General features: G+C 41.2%; 1 protein-coding gene, 1 long non-coding RNA gene and 1 other non-coding gene across 3 annotated transcripts; all 3 read left to right on the forward strand.

Annotated features, from left to right (window-relative positions):
- Nucleotides 1-440: 440 nt before the first annotated feature.
- On the forward strand, nt 441-3,557 carry LOC145106582 (uncharacterized). Its single transcript, XM_079043546.1, has 3 exons — nt 441-963; nt 2,159-2,450; nt 2,855-3,557. Exons 1-3 carry the CDS (start codon nt 441-443, stop codon nt 3,555-3,557), a joined length of 1,518 nt encoding a protein of 505 aa, XP_078899672.1.
- A 1,049-nt stretch (nt 3,558-4,606) lies between these two features.
- LOC145169118 (uncharacterized) lies at nt 4,607-6,914 on the forward strand. Its single transcript, XR_013742318.1, has 2 exons — nt 4,607-5,059; nt 6,726-6,914. It is a non-coding gene; the product is annotated as an uncharacterized LOC145169118 (long non-coding RNA).
- A 6,227-nt stretch (nt 6,915-13,141) lies between these two features.
- Nucleotides 13,142-13,248, forward strand: LOC145110261 (small nucleolar RNA R71). Its single transcript, XR_013709645.1, has one exon. It is a non-coding gene; the product is annotated as a small nucleolar RNA R71 (small nucleolar RNA).
- Nucleotides 13,249-19,959: the final 6,711 nt, after the last annotated feature.

Below are 19,959 nucleotides of genomic sequence, written 5' to 3' on the forward strand. Positions count from 1 at the left end.
GTAAGCCAAACCCAAATCCTATAACAGTGTATGCTGCAGGCACAACCACTCCCACTCCAGCAAAGCCCTACGCTGGAGCTCTACCTCGCTGCCCTAAGTGCAACTATCATCATGTTGGAGACTGCATGATCTGTAGCAACTGCAAATTAAGGGGTCATACCGCCAGATTTTGCAAAAAGAACCCAAACAACACAGCCTCAAATACTAACGTAAAAGAAAGTTGAACCTGCTTCGAATGCAACCAACCGGGACATTTCAGGAAAGATTGTCCTAAGCTGAAGAGACAGGGTGGTCAAGGAAGGGAGTTTGTGATAGGTGTGGGAGACGCACGCCAGGAACCAACTGTGGTTACTGGTACATTTCCTATCGATAATATTTATGCTTCCGTATTATTTGACACTGGTGCCGATAAGAGCTTTATTTACCACCAGTTTAGAAAAATGATAAATCATGAATCATGCAAACTCAATAATGCTTACACGGTAGAAGTAGCCAATGGTCAAATAGAAAGCACCTTAGAAATACTCACAAACTGCCTTCTCACCCTGAATAATCACGTGTTCCCTGTCGACTTAATGCTCATAACCATTGGAAGTTTAGATGTAATCATCAGAATGGATTGGTTATCAGCCCATCGAGCGGAGATTCTATGTTACGAAAAAGTTGTACGATTACCCTTACCAAACAATGAAACCCTTGTAATTTACGGAGATAAGTCAGGGAAAAATCTAAGAGTCATTACTTGCATGAAGGCAAGGAAGTATTTGCAAAAGAGATGCTATGCTTTCTTAGCCCACGTGGTGGATACGCAAGACAAGGGTAAGGAAATCAAAGACATACCACAAGTGTGCGACTACCCGGATGTATTTCCAGAAGACCTACCTGGAGTACCTCCTGTCAGACAGGTTGAGTTTCGAATCGACCTTATCCCGGGTGCAGCACCAGTGGCACGATCTCCTTATCGTATGGCTCCATCGGAAATGCAAGAACTATCTAGTCAACTTCAGGAACTTCTCGACAAAGGCTTTATCCGACCAAGCTTCTCCCCTTGGGGAGCCCCGGTATTATTTGTCAAAAAGAAGGATGGATCGTTCAGGATGTGCATCGACTATAGAGTGTTGAACAAGCTCACTATCAAGAACCGGTATCCACTCCCGAGGATCGACGACCTATTCGACCAATTACAAGGATATTGCTACTACTCGAAGATCGACCTACGATCCGGTTATCATCAACTTAGAGTTCAAGAAGCAGATATTCCAAAGACGGCATTCCGAACCAGATATGGTCACTATGAGTTTCTAGTGATGTCATTTGGACTGACCAACACACCTTCCGTATTCATGGACCTTATGAATCGGGTGTCTAAACCCTACTTGGACAAATTCGTGATTGTCTTCATCGATGACATATTAATACACTCACGAACCAAGGAAGAACATGGACAACACTTGCGTTTAATTCTAGAACTGTTAAGAAAAGAAAAACTATATGCAAAGTTTTCTAAGTCTGAGTTCTGGATTAACGAAGTTCATTTCCTCGGTCATGTGGTCAGCAGTAAAGGGATTCATGTCAATCCCGCGAAGATCGAAGCTGTCAAGAATTGGAAACCACCAACAACACCAACCGAAGTACGCCAATTCTTAGGGCTTGCAGGCTATTATTGGAGATTATCGAGAACTTCTCCAAAATAGCCAAGCCTCTCACCGCACTAACCCAGAAAGACAAAAAGTTCGACTGGGGAGACAATCAAGAGTCTACCTTCCGAAATTGAAGCAATTGTTATGCAGTGCACCGATTTTGTCTCTTCCCGAGGGAACAGAAGACTTTGTAGTATAATGTGATGCCTCACGTCAAGGGTTAGGGTGCGTACTGATGCAGAGGAATAAGGTTATTGCAAATGCATCCCGACAACTGAAGCCAAATGAGACGAACTACACAACCCATGATCTAGAGTTGGGAGCTGTAGTGTTTGCTTTGAAGATATGGAGGCACTACCTTTATGGAACCAAGTGTGTCGTTTTCACCGATCACAAGAGCCTCCAACACATCTTTGCTCAAAAAGAGCTTAATATGAGACAACGAAGATGGGTCGAGTTACTAAATGATTATGAATGCGAAATTCGTTATCATCCCGGTAAAGCAAATGTCGTGGCAGATGCTTTAAGCAGGAAAGAAAGAGTGAAACATCTTCGTGTAAAGGCTCTAACTCTAACATTCCATTCAAACCTCACTACCCAAATTCGTGATACTCAAGTAGAAGCACTCAAACCTGAGAATGTCGCGGAAGAAAACCTACGGGGTATGGACAAACAGTTAGACCTCAGGGAAGACGGAACGCGATACTTCATGAACCGAATATGGGCTCCAAGGTTTGGAGAAGTCAGGAGTTTGGTTCTAGACGAAGCCCACAAATCAAGATACTCAATCCATCCAGGATCAGATAAGATGTATCTCGATCTCAAGAAGCATTATTGGTGGCCCAATATGAAGGCAGAAATTGCCACCTATGTCGGTAAGTGTTTGACCTGCTCCAAGCTCAAGGCGGAGTACCAGAAGCCGTCTGGCCTGCTACAACAACCATAAATTCCAGAATGGAAGTGGGAACAAATAACAATGGACTTTATAACAAAGTTTCCCAAGACATCAAGCGGTTACGATACCATATGGGTAGTGGTTGACCGTTTGACCAAGTCCGCTCACTTCTTAGCCATCAAGGAAACTGATAAGATGGAAAAACTCACCAGAACTTATCTCAAGGAGATAGTCAGACTACACGGTGTGCCAATATCTATCATCTCGGGCCGAGATAGTAGATTCACTTGCCATTAGTTGAGTTCTATTCCAACAACAGCTATCACACTAGTATAAAGGTCGCTCCATTCGAGGCGTTGTATGGGCGCAAATGTCGTTCACCGTTATGTTGGGCAGAAGTGGGAGACACCCAACTAGCTGGAAAGCATGTTGGGGATACACTATTCACTGGACCTGAAATAATTCAGGAAACAACGGAAAAGATCGTTCAGATAAAAAAGCGGTTAAAGGCTGCACGCAGCCGACAGAAGAGTTACGCTGACAATAGGCGTAAACCGTTGGAATTCAAAGTAGGAGACCATGTCCTACTAAAAGTTGCTCCGTGGAAGGGTGTTATCAGGTTTAGGAAAAAAGGAAAGCTAAACCCCCGTTACATCGGACCCTTCGAGATCCTGGCAAGGGTTGGTCTGGTAGCTTACAAGCTCAAACTACCCCAAGAGCTTAACAGAGTTCACGATACCTTCCACGTGTGTAGCCTTAAAAAGTGCCTAGCCGATGAAAACCTAGTCGTACCACTCGATGAAATTCAGGTCAACACAAAGCTTCATTTCGTGGAGGAACCAGTGGAGATTAGGGATCGGGAGATCAAAAGACTCAAGCAAAATCGCATACCTATAGTAAAAGTCCGATGGAACTCTCGTAGAGGGCCGGAGTTTACTTGGGAACGCGAGGACCAAATGAAGCAAAAGTACCCACACTTATTCAATGATGCCCCCTCCACTAGTGAAACAACTAACTACTAGTATAAAGTAGCCAAGAATGTAATAATTTCGGGACGAAATTCCCTGAACGGGGAGGTAATGTGACATCCCGAAATTTAGGGCATAGAGTTCAAACGACTAAATTACGGCAAATTTATTTGTAATTTAACTCATTCAGTTTTAAGTGCATCTAAAAAAATATAAATGAGTTAAGTTCAATTATTATATAATATATGATGGTATTTTTATGCCCAAATGTGTAAACTGGTAACCAAATCAAACCGCTCAACTGCAGCGCTGATTAATGTGTCTGAAAACTGAAATTTAGCAATAATCAGTTTTGAGCAAAACAAACATTAAAATATGATGATACATGTTCCCCTGTTTTTCGAAAATATAAAGATCGTTAAAAACTGAGTTCATGTGCAAAAGATACGACCGTTTTAATAAAACAGATAATAAAACACTGAGGTTGAGGGTTCTAGTCCCGTCGTGGACATAGGTGGATTTAGGTGTTAGTTTAGGAGTAGTTATATATTATATTTGCCGGTTCAAAAAAAAATAGTAAAACACTGTTTTTCTTTTATCGCGTAAAACCGAATCGAACCGTTGAAGCACTTATGCTTTGCCGACGGGGTTTCCGAGAGCGTTTTTGGACTCAGGATATAGTATATTATTTAATTTCACACTCGAAATAATTTTTATGAAAATATTTATGAAAGTCGCGAAAACGGACACCGCCAGCCGTTAAGACGCAAAACTTCAAACGCAATTTCCCGGAGATCCGTAACTCCAAAAATTAATCCGTTTGATGTTCTGGAATCCTTGAATTATAATCCATCTAACGGAGCTTTCGAAAAATAAAATCGACGCACGAATCCCGAAGCACCCAATTTTTGTATGTTTTGAACATGTAATGGAGGTTTAGCCCCATGTGGGGCGCACCCATACCCCAAGAGACAAAAACAGAAATCTGATCTCTTTTCTCTTCACCTCACCCCACGTGTCATATCTTTTATTTCTTGCACATATCATCAAAGGTACAAGGTAAGGGTTGAGGTATGGCTCATTTGGTTTGTGTGTATGGATTTTTACTATAAAAGGAATGCATGGTGCCTTCATTCGACACAAATCATCAACTTCTTCCCTCTTCTCTCTATCACTCTCTTCCTCTCCACTCACCATTTATGTCCACTGGAAGAACCCCCCACTGCCACCTTCAAACACCCACTGCCACCACCCAAAAACTTCATCTCTTTTCCTCTCCACTCACCATTTATCTCCAGAAAAGCTGGAAGAACCCCCCCACCCCCCCCCCCAACTGCCACCTTCAAATACCCACTGCCACCACCCAAAAACTTCATCCCTAAGCTTAGTTTGCTATTTGCTTCGATCCCAGGAAGCTTCTCCATACCCCCTGCATCGAAATCCAACAGAAAGGAGGAAGAACGGAGGCAGCAGTATCGGAACCACCACCCCCGTCAGCCTCCTGTTGCAGCGATAACCACCGATGGCCACCACTTCTGGCCTCCATTTCGTCACTAGTAAGCCATCTCCACCCCCTTGATTTCGTTTTAAGCTTCCATGTATCAAGAACCATCAAAAAAAAATAATAATAATCAACCGCTGCAAGATTTTTATTTTTATTTTTATTTCTTTCGTTTGCGTATCACGTCGGGGAAGAAGAACAGGAGGCATATGCCTCCTGTTATAAACTTGTATACTGTTCAAACATCATTGCAAATTAAATATATATAGTCCCCATACTTTGAAATTGCCCGAATTTAGTCCCTCCTTTAAGAAAGTTATTTCAAATGTAAGATTTAAACAATAAAAGTTTGATAAGAATGTTTAAAACTTACCTTAAACTGGAAAAATACTTTCAAAATAAATCCAATTTTAATACAAAACTAAATAAACAATTTTATAAATATTATTTATTAAATAAAATTTAGTATAAATAAATTTCCTTTTGAAGTTAGCCCAATTTAAAATATTCTTGGTTTATTTAAAGTATTTCGGGAAAATAATAAATTTTAATTTTAATTTTTAAAATAAAAATTTATTTAAATGGATTATTTAAATAAATTTTGAGATAATTAGAAAATTTATAAATCATTACACTTAGTCCAACTACACAATGTCAACCAAATATTAATTTATAACAACTATTTCTAGGAAATCGGATTAATCCCGGAAATCACGACCTCTCGGCAATACATTCCGGTCTTCAGAACTACTCGTTAAGAATACATGTGCTAAATAATATTTATTATACAAATACATAAGTCTTATATGATATGCATGCTACACGTTTATAGTTATAAAGACTTCCATACGTGAATACTTTCGTGCATAAGGCTTTACATACATATACAAATATAAAAGTAGTTCATAGTTTCAAAGACTACACCCATGAATACTTTTATACAAAAGACTTTACACACTTATACAAGATCTTTATGTTGAAATACATATCTCTATAAAAGCGAGTAATTTATACTTTTATAAATACGTCAACCATACTCGGCTTTTACAAATGCTATACTACGAAATTCATTATGACTGGTACTTAACTATAATTAAGTTAGGGCTGAGAGTTATTCACAAACTTTTCGTTAATGGTTTTTGAGTGAGACGCTACTATTCATTAGCTGAGTTTAATCACTTAGCCTGCCCGACACTGCTATAATCGTTAATCTTCGGAGCGAGGTACATATGTATAGATCTATATGGGGTCGACAACCCCACCTGCGGTTGCTAGCTACAACCATCGACTGATCAACCGTAGCAGGTGATATGTGTCTACAATCGTTACTACGACGTCCAATGAAGCGTTGTAGGGAAGGGTACTTTTCGTCCATAGCTCGATTATAGAACTCACTAAAATATTAACACAAATCTCTCTCACTTTTTCATTACAACCATAGGTTTGGTTGCTTTCAGAACTATTTTTAAGTATAGTGGTTACTTATACAATGGATATATTTAAATTTTTATGAAGTTATTTCAAACACTTTTTATTTAAAAGCATGGATTTATTTATAAAAATACTTTTTGGCTTTTAAAGACTCATAACAAGCATTGTTTAAACTATTGTTACACAAGAAAAATACTTTTGGGCTTTTGAAAGTATTATTACTGCGGCTAGCAGAAAACCTGTGACTCTCACCAACCTCGTGTTGACTTTCAAAATACATGTATTCTCAGGATATCAGTGAAATTTCGGGCACACTCTGACGATGGAAAACATGGCTCGCAAGTACTTTAATTTTCTACTTTTGAACTGTTATGCCTAACTGTTAAGGCAAACTCGTATTATTATTTTATTACTATCTGTAAGAACCTTGTATGAAAACATAAATATGTAATGAAATTTTGTTTTGTTTATTGTTGTAACTGTGCTGTATATTCAATTTATCTGTGATCCATAAACTTAGTCGCACAGCCCGACATGTTCCGCCGCCTCGGCCGGGGGTGTGACATGACCGGTTAGGTCGGTATCCTGGTATATAGGATGATGCTATGTTAGTGATATATTAGATCTGTATGACTATCTGTACATGCTAGCTAGCGTATGATATTTATGTGCACATGGTTGTTTGTTTGGGGTGGGTTGAGGCGGACCTGCTGTGTGCTATAGGCCAACATACCCATGGCGGTCCGGATAGAATGCAGGCCGGTATGGCACGTCAATCAGGTCGAAGGCCCGGAGAACAGTCCAGACAGGCTAAAGGCCCGGGTGGGCGGACCAGACATGCTGAAGGTTCTAAGAGTGGCGTTGGTATTTTAGGGGAACTCACTAAGCTTCGGGCTTATAGTTGTTGATTATGATTCAGGTACTTCTGATGATCGCGGGAAGGCGAATGTGTGATCGTGCACCTCCTTATATTTTTAGGATTTGATTATGGGATACTCTGACATGAAACTATTTTGAAAACAATTTGTAATAATTATTGGTTTTTGAATGATTTAAATAGTTTTAATTTTGCATGATTTTTATGGGTATTACAAGAAATCACACTTTGAGAACTTGGCATAAAGCCTTTCCGTCCTCGGTGTCTCCAATACCTCCCACAGATGCTGCTCGTGCTGCTCCTTGGTCTTAGAATAGACGAAAATATCGTCGATAAACACGATCACTGACCGATCCAACATCGGCCTACACACTCTGTTCGTGAGATCCATGAACATTGTTGAGGCATTGGTGAACCCGAATATTATCACCACAAACTCATAGTGCCAATACCAAGTCCTGAAAGCTGTCTTCGATATATCCTCATCCCGAATCCTCATCTGATAGTACCCCGACCGAAGATCAATCTTGGAAAACCAAGACGTACCCTTCAGTTGATCGAACAAATTATCGATCCTTGGAAGCGGATAATGGTTTTTCATCATTAGTTTGTTCAGCTCTCGATATTCTATACACATCTTGTGTGAACCATCCTTCTTTTTCACGAATAGGATCGGTGCTCCCCACAGGGAACTGCTCGTATGGATAAACCCTCGGTCTACCAGCTCCTGAAGCTGCATAGATAGCTCCTGCATCTCGGGCGGAGCTAGCCCGTACGGTGCCTGGGCTATCGGTTCAGCACCCGACACCAAATCAATACGAAACTCCACTTGCCTCTCCGGAGGCACTCCAGGTAACTACTCGGGGAAGACATCCCGAAAATATCGAACAACTGGCATACTACCCAAATCTGTCAAGGCCTTAACCCTCGTATCCGAGATATATGCCAAAAATCCCGAACAACCCTGTTGAAGAAGTCTCCTGGCCCTCACAGTTGAACAGAGGGTTGGCCCTTGTGAGGCCCTCTCTCCATGAATAACCAGTCCTCCCCCACTAGGGGTTCGAACCCTCACTAACTGGCACTCGCAATCGATCATGGCCCCATTGGCCCCCAACCTGTCCATCCTGACGATCACCTTCAGCCCTCGCAACGGTATTGGGACTAGATTAACATAAAACCTCTCCCCGAGCACATTCAGGACACAGTCCTGATACACCCTCACAACACTCACAGTGTGGTCATCCGCAATCTCAACTTCAAGCGAGGACTTCAACGTCCCTGATGCATCCTGGAACTTCTTACTAAGCGCAAGAGATACAAACGATCAGGTAGCACCCGAGTCGAATAGAAAGTGCACCGACATACCATTGACCAAAAAGGTCCCTATACATGAGCATATATATATATATATATATATATATATATATATATATATATATATATATATATATATATATATATATATATATATACACACACACACACATAAGCAATACAAATCAATATCAAGCAGGAAAGATAAAACACGTACCAGCCATGACGTCTGGCGTTGCTCGAGCCTCCTCGGTAGTCAACTGAAATGCACGGCTCTTCACCGCTGGAGCATCCGCCTTAGCAGGGCGGCCATCAGTGATCCTCAGTGTGGCGGGTGCAGGCACCGCCACTGCTCCTTCCCCTCCCTGCAACCTCGGACAATCGGCCTGCTTATGGCCAGTCTGGTTGCAGTGGAAACAAATCAAGCCTTTCTTGGGGAAATCCCTGCTCATGTCACCCGGCTGGCCACAGGCGTAACATCCTGAACCTGCTTCTTGACAAGCCCCACTGTGTGGTTTACCCCACTTGGCACACCGACCACGGCCCTGCTGGCCCCTACCGGAAGAATCTGAGGTCTTAGGATTTTTATCCTGACCTACTTCTGTCTGTGCCTGCTCAGGCTTCCGCTTGGTGCGGAAGTCCAACTCCATCTCCCGCTTACGGGCCTTCTCCACCATCTCATTCAGGGTTTTGCACCCTGTAAAGCTCACAAACTCTCGGATATCATCCCTCAGCATGGGATGATACCTCGTCCTCCTCATATCCTCGTCGGTATCATACTGTGGGATCAATAGTGCTCACTCCCGAAACTTGGCGGTGATTCTCGGTGGTCTGCTGGAGCTCATGAAACTCCCTTACTAACCGTTGCACCTCAATAGGTGGTGCAAACTCCAGATCAAATCGTCTGAGAAACTCGGCCTATGTCATCTCTGCCACACCGGCTGCTCCCACCTAGCTAGTCACTTTCCCCCCACCAATATCGGGCTCGATCTCTTAGCATACACGAAGCAAAACCCACCTTCCCTGCATCAGGGCAAGAAATCATGCTCTGGACATTCTCTATGTCTACCACCCAGCGTCGGCTAACTATGGGGTCCCTGAACCCAAAGAACTTCGGCGCCCCGCACGCCTTGAACTCCCGGAACGAGGGAGTTCGGGCCCCGACCTGGCCTGCAGAAATCTCGGCTCTGAATGCCCTGAGCCTCTCCTCCATAATCTCCATCATCCCTTCCTTGACCATCCCAAAAATCACCGGGGTAGCGTCAAGGATGACCCTCGTAACCTCGGTTGCAATGAGCTCGCGCAGCCTCTCATCAATGGGCTCGGTACCGTCGCCCAACCCAGATATGAATCCTGATCCTGATCCCCCTGATCCAAATTGTGTCACCACCATAATGACTGCAATATCATAAACCATAATGATCAGGATGTCCAAAAGGGGGACCTCCCCACACCGGTTCTCCTTAGAGCTTCCAAGTCTAGCATTAGTTCGGGTAAAGGTCCTGTGCTTTCAGTAGTACGGGCCCAATACTACCTTCCACACCTACCTGTACCTTCCCCAAGGCTCTACCTGTTAACCCCAATTCGTCCCAGAACAAAACATATCTCATAGCTACTACACAACTCAAATCCTAGGCTATCCTAAGATTTGCTCCATTCATATCAAATCAGAATTCAATCATAACGGGTTGCCTTATGCATGCAAATTATACATAAAACAGGATCAAATAGACTTTCGAATAACAGACTCTACCCTAAGACCACAACCAGACAAGGAACAAGAAGTAAGGCCAAATAAATCATTCTGAGGCTATAAGACCCTAACCGTATACAATTTTGAAAGCATACATGTAGCAATATTCATACGATTATCATAACTCAAATATCAGTATAACATGGCTAACATATTGGGGAACTACTTACTTGGATCGGCCGATCATGCGCATTGCACTCTCCTCCTTTCCATTTTAAGAAGTTTTTAACTTTTATTTTTGAAAATAATTTTACCTATTCCTTAGTTTCAGTCCTGACACACTCGAGAGTGTGCCCAAATCCCTCAAACCTAAGCTCTGATACCAACTTGTTATGACCCAATTTTTCAAAAGATTTTTTTTTTCATTTTTGAATAATCAAAACATTTCCAATAAATCACAAAATCTCAAGAATAATTGTTTTCGAATTCATAACATTAACAAGTTTATTTTAAATATCAGAGTGTCCCATAAAAACGCCTGAGAAAGTGCATGTCGCGTCATCAAACCTTGCCCTTTCCCTTAGGCTCATAAGTACCTAAAACAAATCAACAAACTGTAAGCTAATGCTTAGTGAGTTCCCCAGAGCATACTCCATACAATCCACATAATACATATTAGCTATAAAAGCTATATAAACCACATAAGTCATGGGCTCCCCCAGGGTCTTACTCCAGGATGCCATGGGCTCCCCCATATGGTCTTAAACCTAAGTGCCATGGGCTCCCCCCATGGTCTTTAGCTGAAAAGCCATGGGCTCGCCCCATGGTCTTTACTTGAAAAGCCATGGGCTCCCCCACATGGTCTTACATCTAAGCGCCATGGGCTCCCCCATGGTCTTCCCTGAAAGTATCACATATATAACTAGCATACCACTTAACATATAACCAACTAACATACCACACATCACTACATCAACTAGTGTACCACATATCACAAAATGGGCCGACCTTGGTGCCTTCGACCCATTGGTATGGTGAGGAGACTCACCTCTCAAAAATACTAAACTGATGAGATAAGATCAGATAAGTCCCAATGCGCACCTCCAACTCAACTACCTACAATCATCATGCGACTGGTCTTATCAAAATCCTTAAATACCAAAAATACCCTTAAGGTCAAACTTGGTCAACCCTGGTCAAAGTCAAGGTCAACAGTCCTTGCTGACACCAACTCGTCGAGTGCATCTAGCAACTCGTCGAGTTCCTTCAGAGTCCAGAAAATCGGGACAACCCTAGCCAACTTGCCGAGTTGTCTCATCAACTTGGCGAGTTCACTCAATATCCAGTAAACAGGGAAACCCGATCCAACTCGTCAAGTTGCCAGGGCAACTCGTCGAGTTTTCCCTCTGTTTGCTTATTCGGATGATACGTTGATTACAGGGACTCTAGGGCTTAGATCTTAATCCTAAAGGTGTCTAGAAGGATAAAGTTTCCAACTTTGTCGTCTAGAACCACTCCGAATGCTCTAAAGCCCTTAACAAAGGTTGGAAAGCTCCAAAAGCTTATCCATGTGGTTCAAGACTTTATGGATCTGGAATCCCTCCTTCCAGAAGAGGTTCTAATCCTCAAAACATTCCAAAGATGGAGACTTTATGGACATGCATGTCCAATGCATGTCTTGAAGTCAAAATGGCCAAAGAGGGAAAATATACCCTAAAATCCATGCATGGCATCCATGTTTGACCAAAAGCTAGATCTAGCCCACCATGGGACCATTTTTCCTTGGAGATTCATAAAGTTGCAAACTTTATGAACCCCATGCATGAAATCGACAAGAATGATAGGAAATGAAGAGTAAACTCAAGATCTAGTCATACTCTAAGATAAAAATCGAATCTTGAGTGCTTACAATAGTCCACAAGATGGTCAAGCTTAAGAGTGAGGGCTTTGTTTGCTAGATCTCCTCTTTCTTCTCACTATCTTCTTCTTCTTAAGCTCCAAAAATCACTCTAGCTCACAATATGAGGGAAAGTGGAGATTAGGGTTTAGCACTGACGTTCTTAGGGTTTGGAGGCTAATGGAAGGTCAGCCACAAGGTTTTAAGGAGATTATGTAGGGTGCAAACCCTAAAATTTAGGGTTTTCCTTTACAGCGCCTACTCGTCGAGTTGGGCCTTCCAACTCGTCGAGTAGGCCCTAAATCCTGTGTCCCACAATGATCTCTACTCGACGAGTTGGAGCTCCCCAACTCGTCGAGTTCCCATCCAAAACTCTAAAATTCTAAAAAGAAATAGATACCTGAAATTAGCATTACAAATCTCCCCCACTTGAACTAGACTTCGTCCTTGAAGTTTGATGATGCGAACAATTTCGAGTAGTTCTCTCGTATCTCATCCTCTGCCTCCCATGTCCATTCTAAGCCCCTTCAGTGCTGCCATTGCACCTTCACTAGCTTCACCTCTTTATTACGAAGGGCCTTGACTTTCCTTTCCTAAACCGCCACGGGCCGCTGAATGTAGTTCAGGCTTACAACCCACTTGTATAGCTTGTATGGATTGACCCATATTGGTGATCCTCTGGTCCATATTATCGAGGTTCGCCATCACCTCCGGTAAATTTTCGTTTCCTCCGTCCGCACCTACCTTGCTTCTTTTAATATCTTCACGATGGTTGTGGTATTCTCTCGAATGCTTTGCAAAGTCTTCAATTAAGGTCTTGATGGTAGTTGGGTCCTTTTTCGTCATGGGTCCTTGAGAATCAAGGAGTTGCCTCGTAGTCATGTTTATCATATCATAGAAGAGTGACACTTCTTTTTACACATTAAGATTATGTTGAGGGAAATTCCTTAGCATTCCCTTGTATCTCTCCCAAGCTTCATATAAAGATTCACTATCGTTTTGTTGGAAGTTTTCTATTTTCGTTTTGAGTTTGGCTATCTTCGAGGGAGGGCTGAATTGCTCAATGAATTCATTGCGAAGATTGGTCCAATTTGTGATCATCCTAGGTGCAAGTGACTTTAAGCAAATTTTAGCTTCTCTTGTAAATGTCACTGGAAGCATCCTTAATAGCACCACATCTCTTGAAACATTAGGCACATTGAAAATGGAATATCCTTGAGCATCGAGAGAATGTGTCCCTTAAGCTCAAAGTTTGTTGCAGGTAGAACTTCTAGTGGAATAAGACCATGCCTGTTGTCATTACACATCTGCTTTTTGTACTCGTCCATCGTCATTCTTGTGATGTCCTCCATTTCTTCTACATCGCTTTCGACTTATGCTCCTAAATCGTCCTCGGTTTCTATTTCTGGCTCGTACCCGATTCCTTTCTTGTTGGGAGTCTTCTCAAAGCTTTCAAAACCATTGTCTGATTGAAAACCACTACTTTGTCTACCTTTTTCTACTTCTTCTTGTGGAATTCGGATTCTGGATCGTCAAGTAGGGGCACAATCTTAGAATTTAATCCCCTATCATATATCACTAAAACAAAACTAAAGAAAAACATGTAAGAATGAACTAAAAACAAAAAAATCAAAATATCAAAAAATTCCAGTTCTCACGTCGTGACAGATAAGCTGTCACGTCGTGAATACTGAGAAAATAGAAAAATTAGATAAAAAGAAAATTAACTTTTTGTGGTGTTTACCCAACAAAAGGATCAATTAATCTAAACCAAACTAACTAAAAACTGAATTAAGTTGTTTCCCTGCAAAACCACCAAAAACTTGATGAGCAAAGTATACCTACCAGTTTTAAATTTATAACCTAACAAAACTTAACTACTAATGCACTTATGGGCAGTGTACTTAGTCAGTTTATAAAATAGAAAAGTAAGTCGGGTGTCGATCACAGGGAATGACATTTAGCTAATAAAATAACTAATAAAAATTAATCTAAGAAAAATAACTAAAGGGGGGGGGGGTTATCTGATTTTGCTAGTGGAGATTAACTTAGTTTACTTAAATAACTCAAAACTAAACAAACAACTAACTAAATACGATTGTACCCAAGAGAATTACAGACACTTCCGTTTAGCTTTGAATCACCATTTTTCCTATGGTTAGTTTCAAGATATGGAGTAATTTCAGTTGGTTACCATTATAAAAGTTATTATATATCTTGGTTTGATCTCCTAACTCTTTCACCAATTCATGAACTACCATGCAATGGTCTTACATAAGTGGGCACTAAAGTGAAGTCTTGGTCTAATCTCCTAAGATCAATTATCTATGGTCTAGACAAATAACCAAACACAATTATGATCAAATTATGTTCTCTAGCATAGTTAAAGTCACTACCTTTATTACCTATTCTAGGATTTGAACCATCACTAGCTCTAGCAATTTAAGATTCTTAAACAACTAGGTAAACAAGTTCATGCAGTTAAAGTGATCATTCAACTACACATAACTTGAAGATGCAAGCAACAAAGATTGAAACTAATAACATGTTAGGCTTTGATACATCAAACACAGGTTAAAACAACTTCATAAATCCATGAAACGTAGAAACTAACACATAGTATTAGGGTTCATCATTGCTAAACAAAAGTCTAATGATTTAGCTCATAATTGCAGAGAAGAAAGACATAAACACATATGAAACTAAGCTAGACATGATAAAATCTAAGCAAACCAAATGAATGATGTGAAATCTTGCTACAATCTCTTAATCTCTCTTGATCTCCAATCTTCTTATGTCTTCCAAGAGTCTTAGAATGGTATTTTATGTTCTTCAATCTGTAACACCCATTGCAGGTAATCATTTCATTAAGTTAATTCTGTTAGAACCTGAAAGTGAACCTCTAGCAATCTCTGTCCTTGTATGATCCGAAGTAAGCCCGTTTCGGAGTAAGATGGTGTTCCGAAGTCAGAAGATGTTCAGGAGTCAATCAGTGTTCCAGAGTGAAATTGGTGTCCGGAACATAGTATATGTTCCGAAGTGGATGTTTTGAATTAGTGTTGTCCGAATGTATTCTTCAGTCTGTATTAATTAGATTTGTCATTTTGTTTGATGTAATGTATCATAGAACTTAGTTTTTTTGTCAACTTAGATAATCAGAGTGTCAGAAGTAACTCTATTATCCAGTCCTAAGTATGTTTATGGTTTGTACTATGTACCCTATTTTCCTTTGTAAGGAACATTCAATGACAATATCAAATGACGGATTGTTCAAAAAAATATAACAATATTCTAGTTTACTTCACCTTCCAAGTTATTCTCTCAAACATTCTTTTTGTTCTTTATTTATTGTCTTTACCTTGATCATTATCTTCACTCTTCGTTAATATCTTGAATACTTTGTTGAATGCATTAACTCAGACTTGACTAGTCTTGCCATACTTGACTGGAACATTCCTTAGTAAGCAGACATTGATCTTAAGCATTAACTCAAGGTTTGAGTTTTCAAACCTTGTCCCTGCGCATCAGATCTTTTGTACTCTCAAATTTTGGAGTTTCACTTGGCTTACGACTTGAGGGATGCATGTCACGTCGTGTGGAGAATATTCAGAACGTGCATCATCTTTGGTGCTCATGACATGAGCATATATGGATCACGACGTGATGTTTGTCTGCGAGGAAAACCGTAATTTTGTGGGATTTGTTCTGTATTTAAAGGAAGTGAGGCCTACGTTAGCCCACCTCAGCCTCCGACACCTCTCAACACTCCCCTTTGAAACCTAGCACTATATAGGTTGTTTTGAGCTTATTTGTGGGGATTTATAGCAAAGAAGAAGAAGAAAAAGAATGAGAAAAGCATCTAGCCATTATCTCAGCATTCAAGCCTCTCCATCACTCATTCCCACACCTTTGGACCATTGCGAGTTTTCAAGATCATGGATTCATGGGTTTATAAGCTTAGATCTAGGTTTGTATGCATTTTTTTCATGGATTTGGTGATATGGTGTTTGGAATCCATAAAGTTAGCAATTTTATGGATCTCCAACGTCCCTTTGATAAAGTAAGTGCTAGATATAAAGTGTGGCTAAGCTTTGAGACTCTTGCATGAGTTTTGATGCCATTTCTTCCTTTTGTGCCCTAGTTTGTGTTTGGGACATGCATTGGACATGCATGTCCAAAAAGCCATGATCTTTATTATGTTTTGGAGTAGATAAGCCATTCTGGAAGTTTTGGTTGTTGGTCTGAAAGGATTAAGAACTTATTTCTCCAAAACTGTTCAGAGCGCTTCTCACAACGTGATAATTCATGGCTCACGATATGAGAAAGAACCATCTCGACTATTTTGTCTCATTACGTAATGACGTGACAATTAGAGGGTCAAGACGTGATGACAAGTTGTGGGGTTTTTGAATAAGGATTTTAACTTTTGACCATTGACTGTTAACCAACTTTGACTTTAGGTTAAATAAAGTATTTTGAGTGGTAAATTGAGGGTTGGTCATTATTTGTTGTATAGGTGACCTGTAGATCCAGTAATTGGAGCAACGATCCGTTCAGCTGTCATTTAGTCGATGAGGTGAGTTTTCCTCACTGTACTTGTGGGCCGAAGGCACCAAAGCCGGCCCACTAAGTTATGTATCCTGGTATATAGGATGTTGCTATGTTGTAGTGATCTATTAGATCTGCATAATTATCTATTACTGGTTATATGTTTATCTGTTGCATATGTCGACATAGTGCGGTTGAGTTGAGGCAATATTGCTCGGTGCGGAGGCCATCAAACCTGGGATCAATCCAAATATAAGTTGTGATCGAGGTGGGCAATCCAGACTTGTTATGTGGGCTTAGGAGCAATCCAGACATGAGCTGTGGGCCAGGTGGGCAATGCAGACTCGTGTTGTGGGCTCAGGGGTAATCCATCCCAATAGTTGTGGACCCAATATGCATGTTGTTATATGTTTGTGTGGTGGTATTTTAGGGGAAATCACTAAATTTTGGCTTACAGTTTGATTTTTATGGTCTCTGGTACTTCAGATGATTGAGGGGAAGAGAAGGCCTGATCGTACACACTCGTCTGCTATTGTTGTTTTCGCATGTTTTGAAATATTACGACTTTAGGATGTTTTTACTTGACAATTGTGTCTTGTGACCCGGGTTTTACGAAAATAATGGTTTTACTTAAATGAAAAAAATTAGCAACATGTTTTGGATGTTACAAGTTTGTATCAGAGCGCTGGTTTGAGTGAATTGGATGAACATTCGTGTGAATCCAGACTCAAACTAAGAATCTGTGAAAGTTTTCAACTTATTTTTTTTCAAAAAAAACTTGTTTTCAAAAGTAGCCAAGGACGGATGTGTTGTGTACAATCAGCTGGAGCAAGAAAGTATTCCCCAAGATACCCGTACTGTTAATTGTTTATGATGATTATGATAGAATTGCATGCTAGTCGTAGGCTAGGGATCTTTAGGAATTGCATGATATAATTTCTTGAGTTATGATGCCTGATAGCCTAAGAAAATTTCTTGTATGCTTGATGGAATTGACATCATTACTGTAGTTTCTTAGCGTATGCATCATAGTTGTACATAACGAAGATTTTATAGATTAAGAATGTTTGATTTAGCCTTATTTCCTGTTCCTTTTCTGGTTGTGGGCTTAGAGTAGAATCAAACATTTGACTGTCTAGGAGATCCATCGTTATGTATGATTATCATGCACGAGCGGCTGCAAGGTTGGTGGAAGTTTGATGACTGAGTGCAGATTGTAGCAGGCCAAAGTGAGGAAGGATTAGCCACTCTTGAGAATATTTATAGGATGTATGCATATCCTAAATGTTGAGTCTTGAAATCGTGTCTTTGATGACGACCCCTTGATACAAATATAGGTAGGTGTGGAAGGTAGTATAGGCTCGTACTACTGGAAGCACATGACTCGTACGTGTAGCAAGGAAGTCACGAACCCTGAGGTTCTAGTCTTTCTGTAATGATTGTAACAGTATGAATTGTGGCACTTCTAATGTTTTCTGGTTCATTTTCAGTATGGTGTACACGTGAGTTTTGGATCGGGAGCTGGCGGCCCAGAGAGGCCAGGTTTGACGGATGATGACATTCGGGAAATGATCACAACTGAGGTGATTGTGACTGTCAGGGAGGAGATCCTGAAGTTCTTTGGGTCTATCAAGACCGTGCTGATTGAGCTTTTTGATGAGTAATAGACAAATGTGGTTGAGACTGCTGTTGTTGCAGCTACCATAGTTGTTGCTGTTGCGGGGCTTTAGGGGAGAGGGGCATTTCAGTAACAGGACTTCAACATTACGAAGCCCCCGGAGTTTGACGGGATCAAGGACCCAATTGTTGCTATGAGATGGTTGGCTGATGTGGAGGGGTGCTTCTTCATATGTCTGTGCCCGGAGGACCAGAAGGTCAAGTGCACCCTAAACCTTCTTTGTTTAGGGGCAAAGGATTGGTGGAGGCTAGCGACTGGGGCTTATTATCCTACGGAGAAATCCTTAGTGAGTTGAGAGTAGTTTTCTGATATGTTCCATACAGAGTAGGTGCCGCTGGTGGAGAGGGAGAGATTAGCCTAGAGTATCTGTTGTTGAAGCAGATGACAAAATTGGTGACGGAGATCACCAAGATATTCACAGAGAGAGCCCTTTTCTTCCTCGATTATGCTACTTCAGAGTAAGTCCAGATGTCTCGTTACTTGAGCATGCTTAAGACAGAGATCCATGACTTTTTGTCAATCTAGCGGTATGGTTCTTTTTCCGAGCTGCAGTCTTTCACTCGGAAGAGAGAGATTTAGATTAGGAATCATACGAGAGAGAGGAGACAGACCCCAACTCAGTCACAGCCGACAGTGAAGCGGTTCAAGACAGCTAATTCACGATCTGAAGGACAAAGGGGTCGCATTTGTGGCAAGTGCGAAAATGTGCGTGAGGTTTTATGTCGATCAACTACTGGGTGATACAAATATAGGAGGGAGAGCTATATTGCTAGGGATTGTCGTCGGCAGGACCGAGTGCTGAGCACCAAGATTTGCTATCACTGTGATTAGGTTGGCCACATGAAGGCCAATTATCCCTTTCTCACCGCGAGACCAGTGCAAGCACCATCCCCGACTACTTTGAGGATTATAGATGGATGACAGGGGAGAGCTGAGGCCCCAACGGCTAGGGGTCGTGCTTTTAAGCTCACAGCAGAGGTGGCCAGGGAAGCGCCTAACATCTTTACTGGTATGTTCTCATTTATTATTCTATCAAGTTATTTTATTATATGCTTATAACTATATTTCTACTAGGTACCCTTTTAATGAATTCTTTTCCAGACCTTGTGTTTTTTGAATCGGGTGCGAGTCGGTCTTTTGTGTCTTAGTCATTCAATAGGAGTTTTGATATGACTCTCAGAGAGTTGGAGTGTCCGTTGCGAGTTTCCATCACCAACAAGCACGGGGTTTCTGCACTGAACATTTTTTGGGATTGTACATTGGAGACATTCGGGGTGTCTTACCTGATCAATTTGATCCCTATCCTATGGGGAGTGTATGCGTGATAGTAGGGATGGACTGGTTGAGCAGATTTGATACCATGATTGATTATGAGGGACAGCGGGTGGTAGTTCGAACCCCAAGTGGGGGAGAATATGATTATTTATGGTAAGGGAACTAGGGTTGGTTCGGTTTTTTGTTCAGCCGTCAAGGCTCGACAATATCTTCAGCATGTATGTTTGGGTTATCTCGCTTAT

The sequence above is a fragment of the Lactuca virosa genome, chromosome 4, assembly GCF_052849685.1.
Source record: "Lactuca virosa cultivar CGN04683 chromosome 4, Lactuca_virosa_CGN04683_v6, whole genome shotgun sequence".
Taxonomy (NCBI): domain Eukaryota; kingdom Viridiplantae; phylum Streptophyta; class Magnoliopsida; order Asterales; family Asteraceae; genus Lactuca; species Lactuca virosa.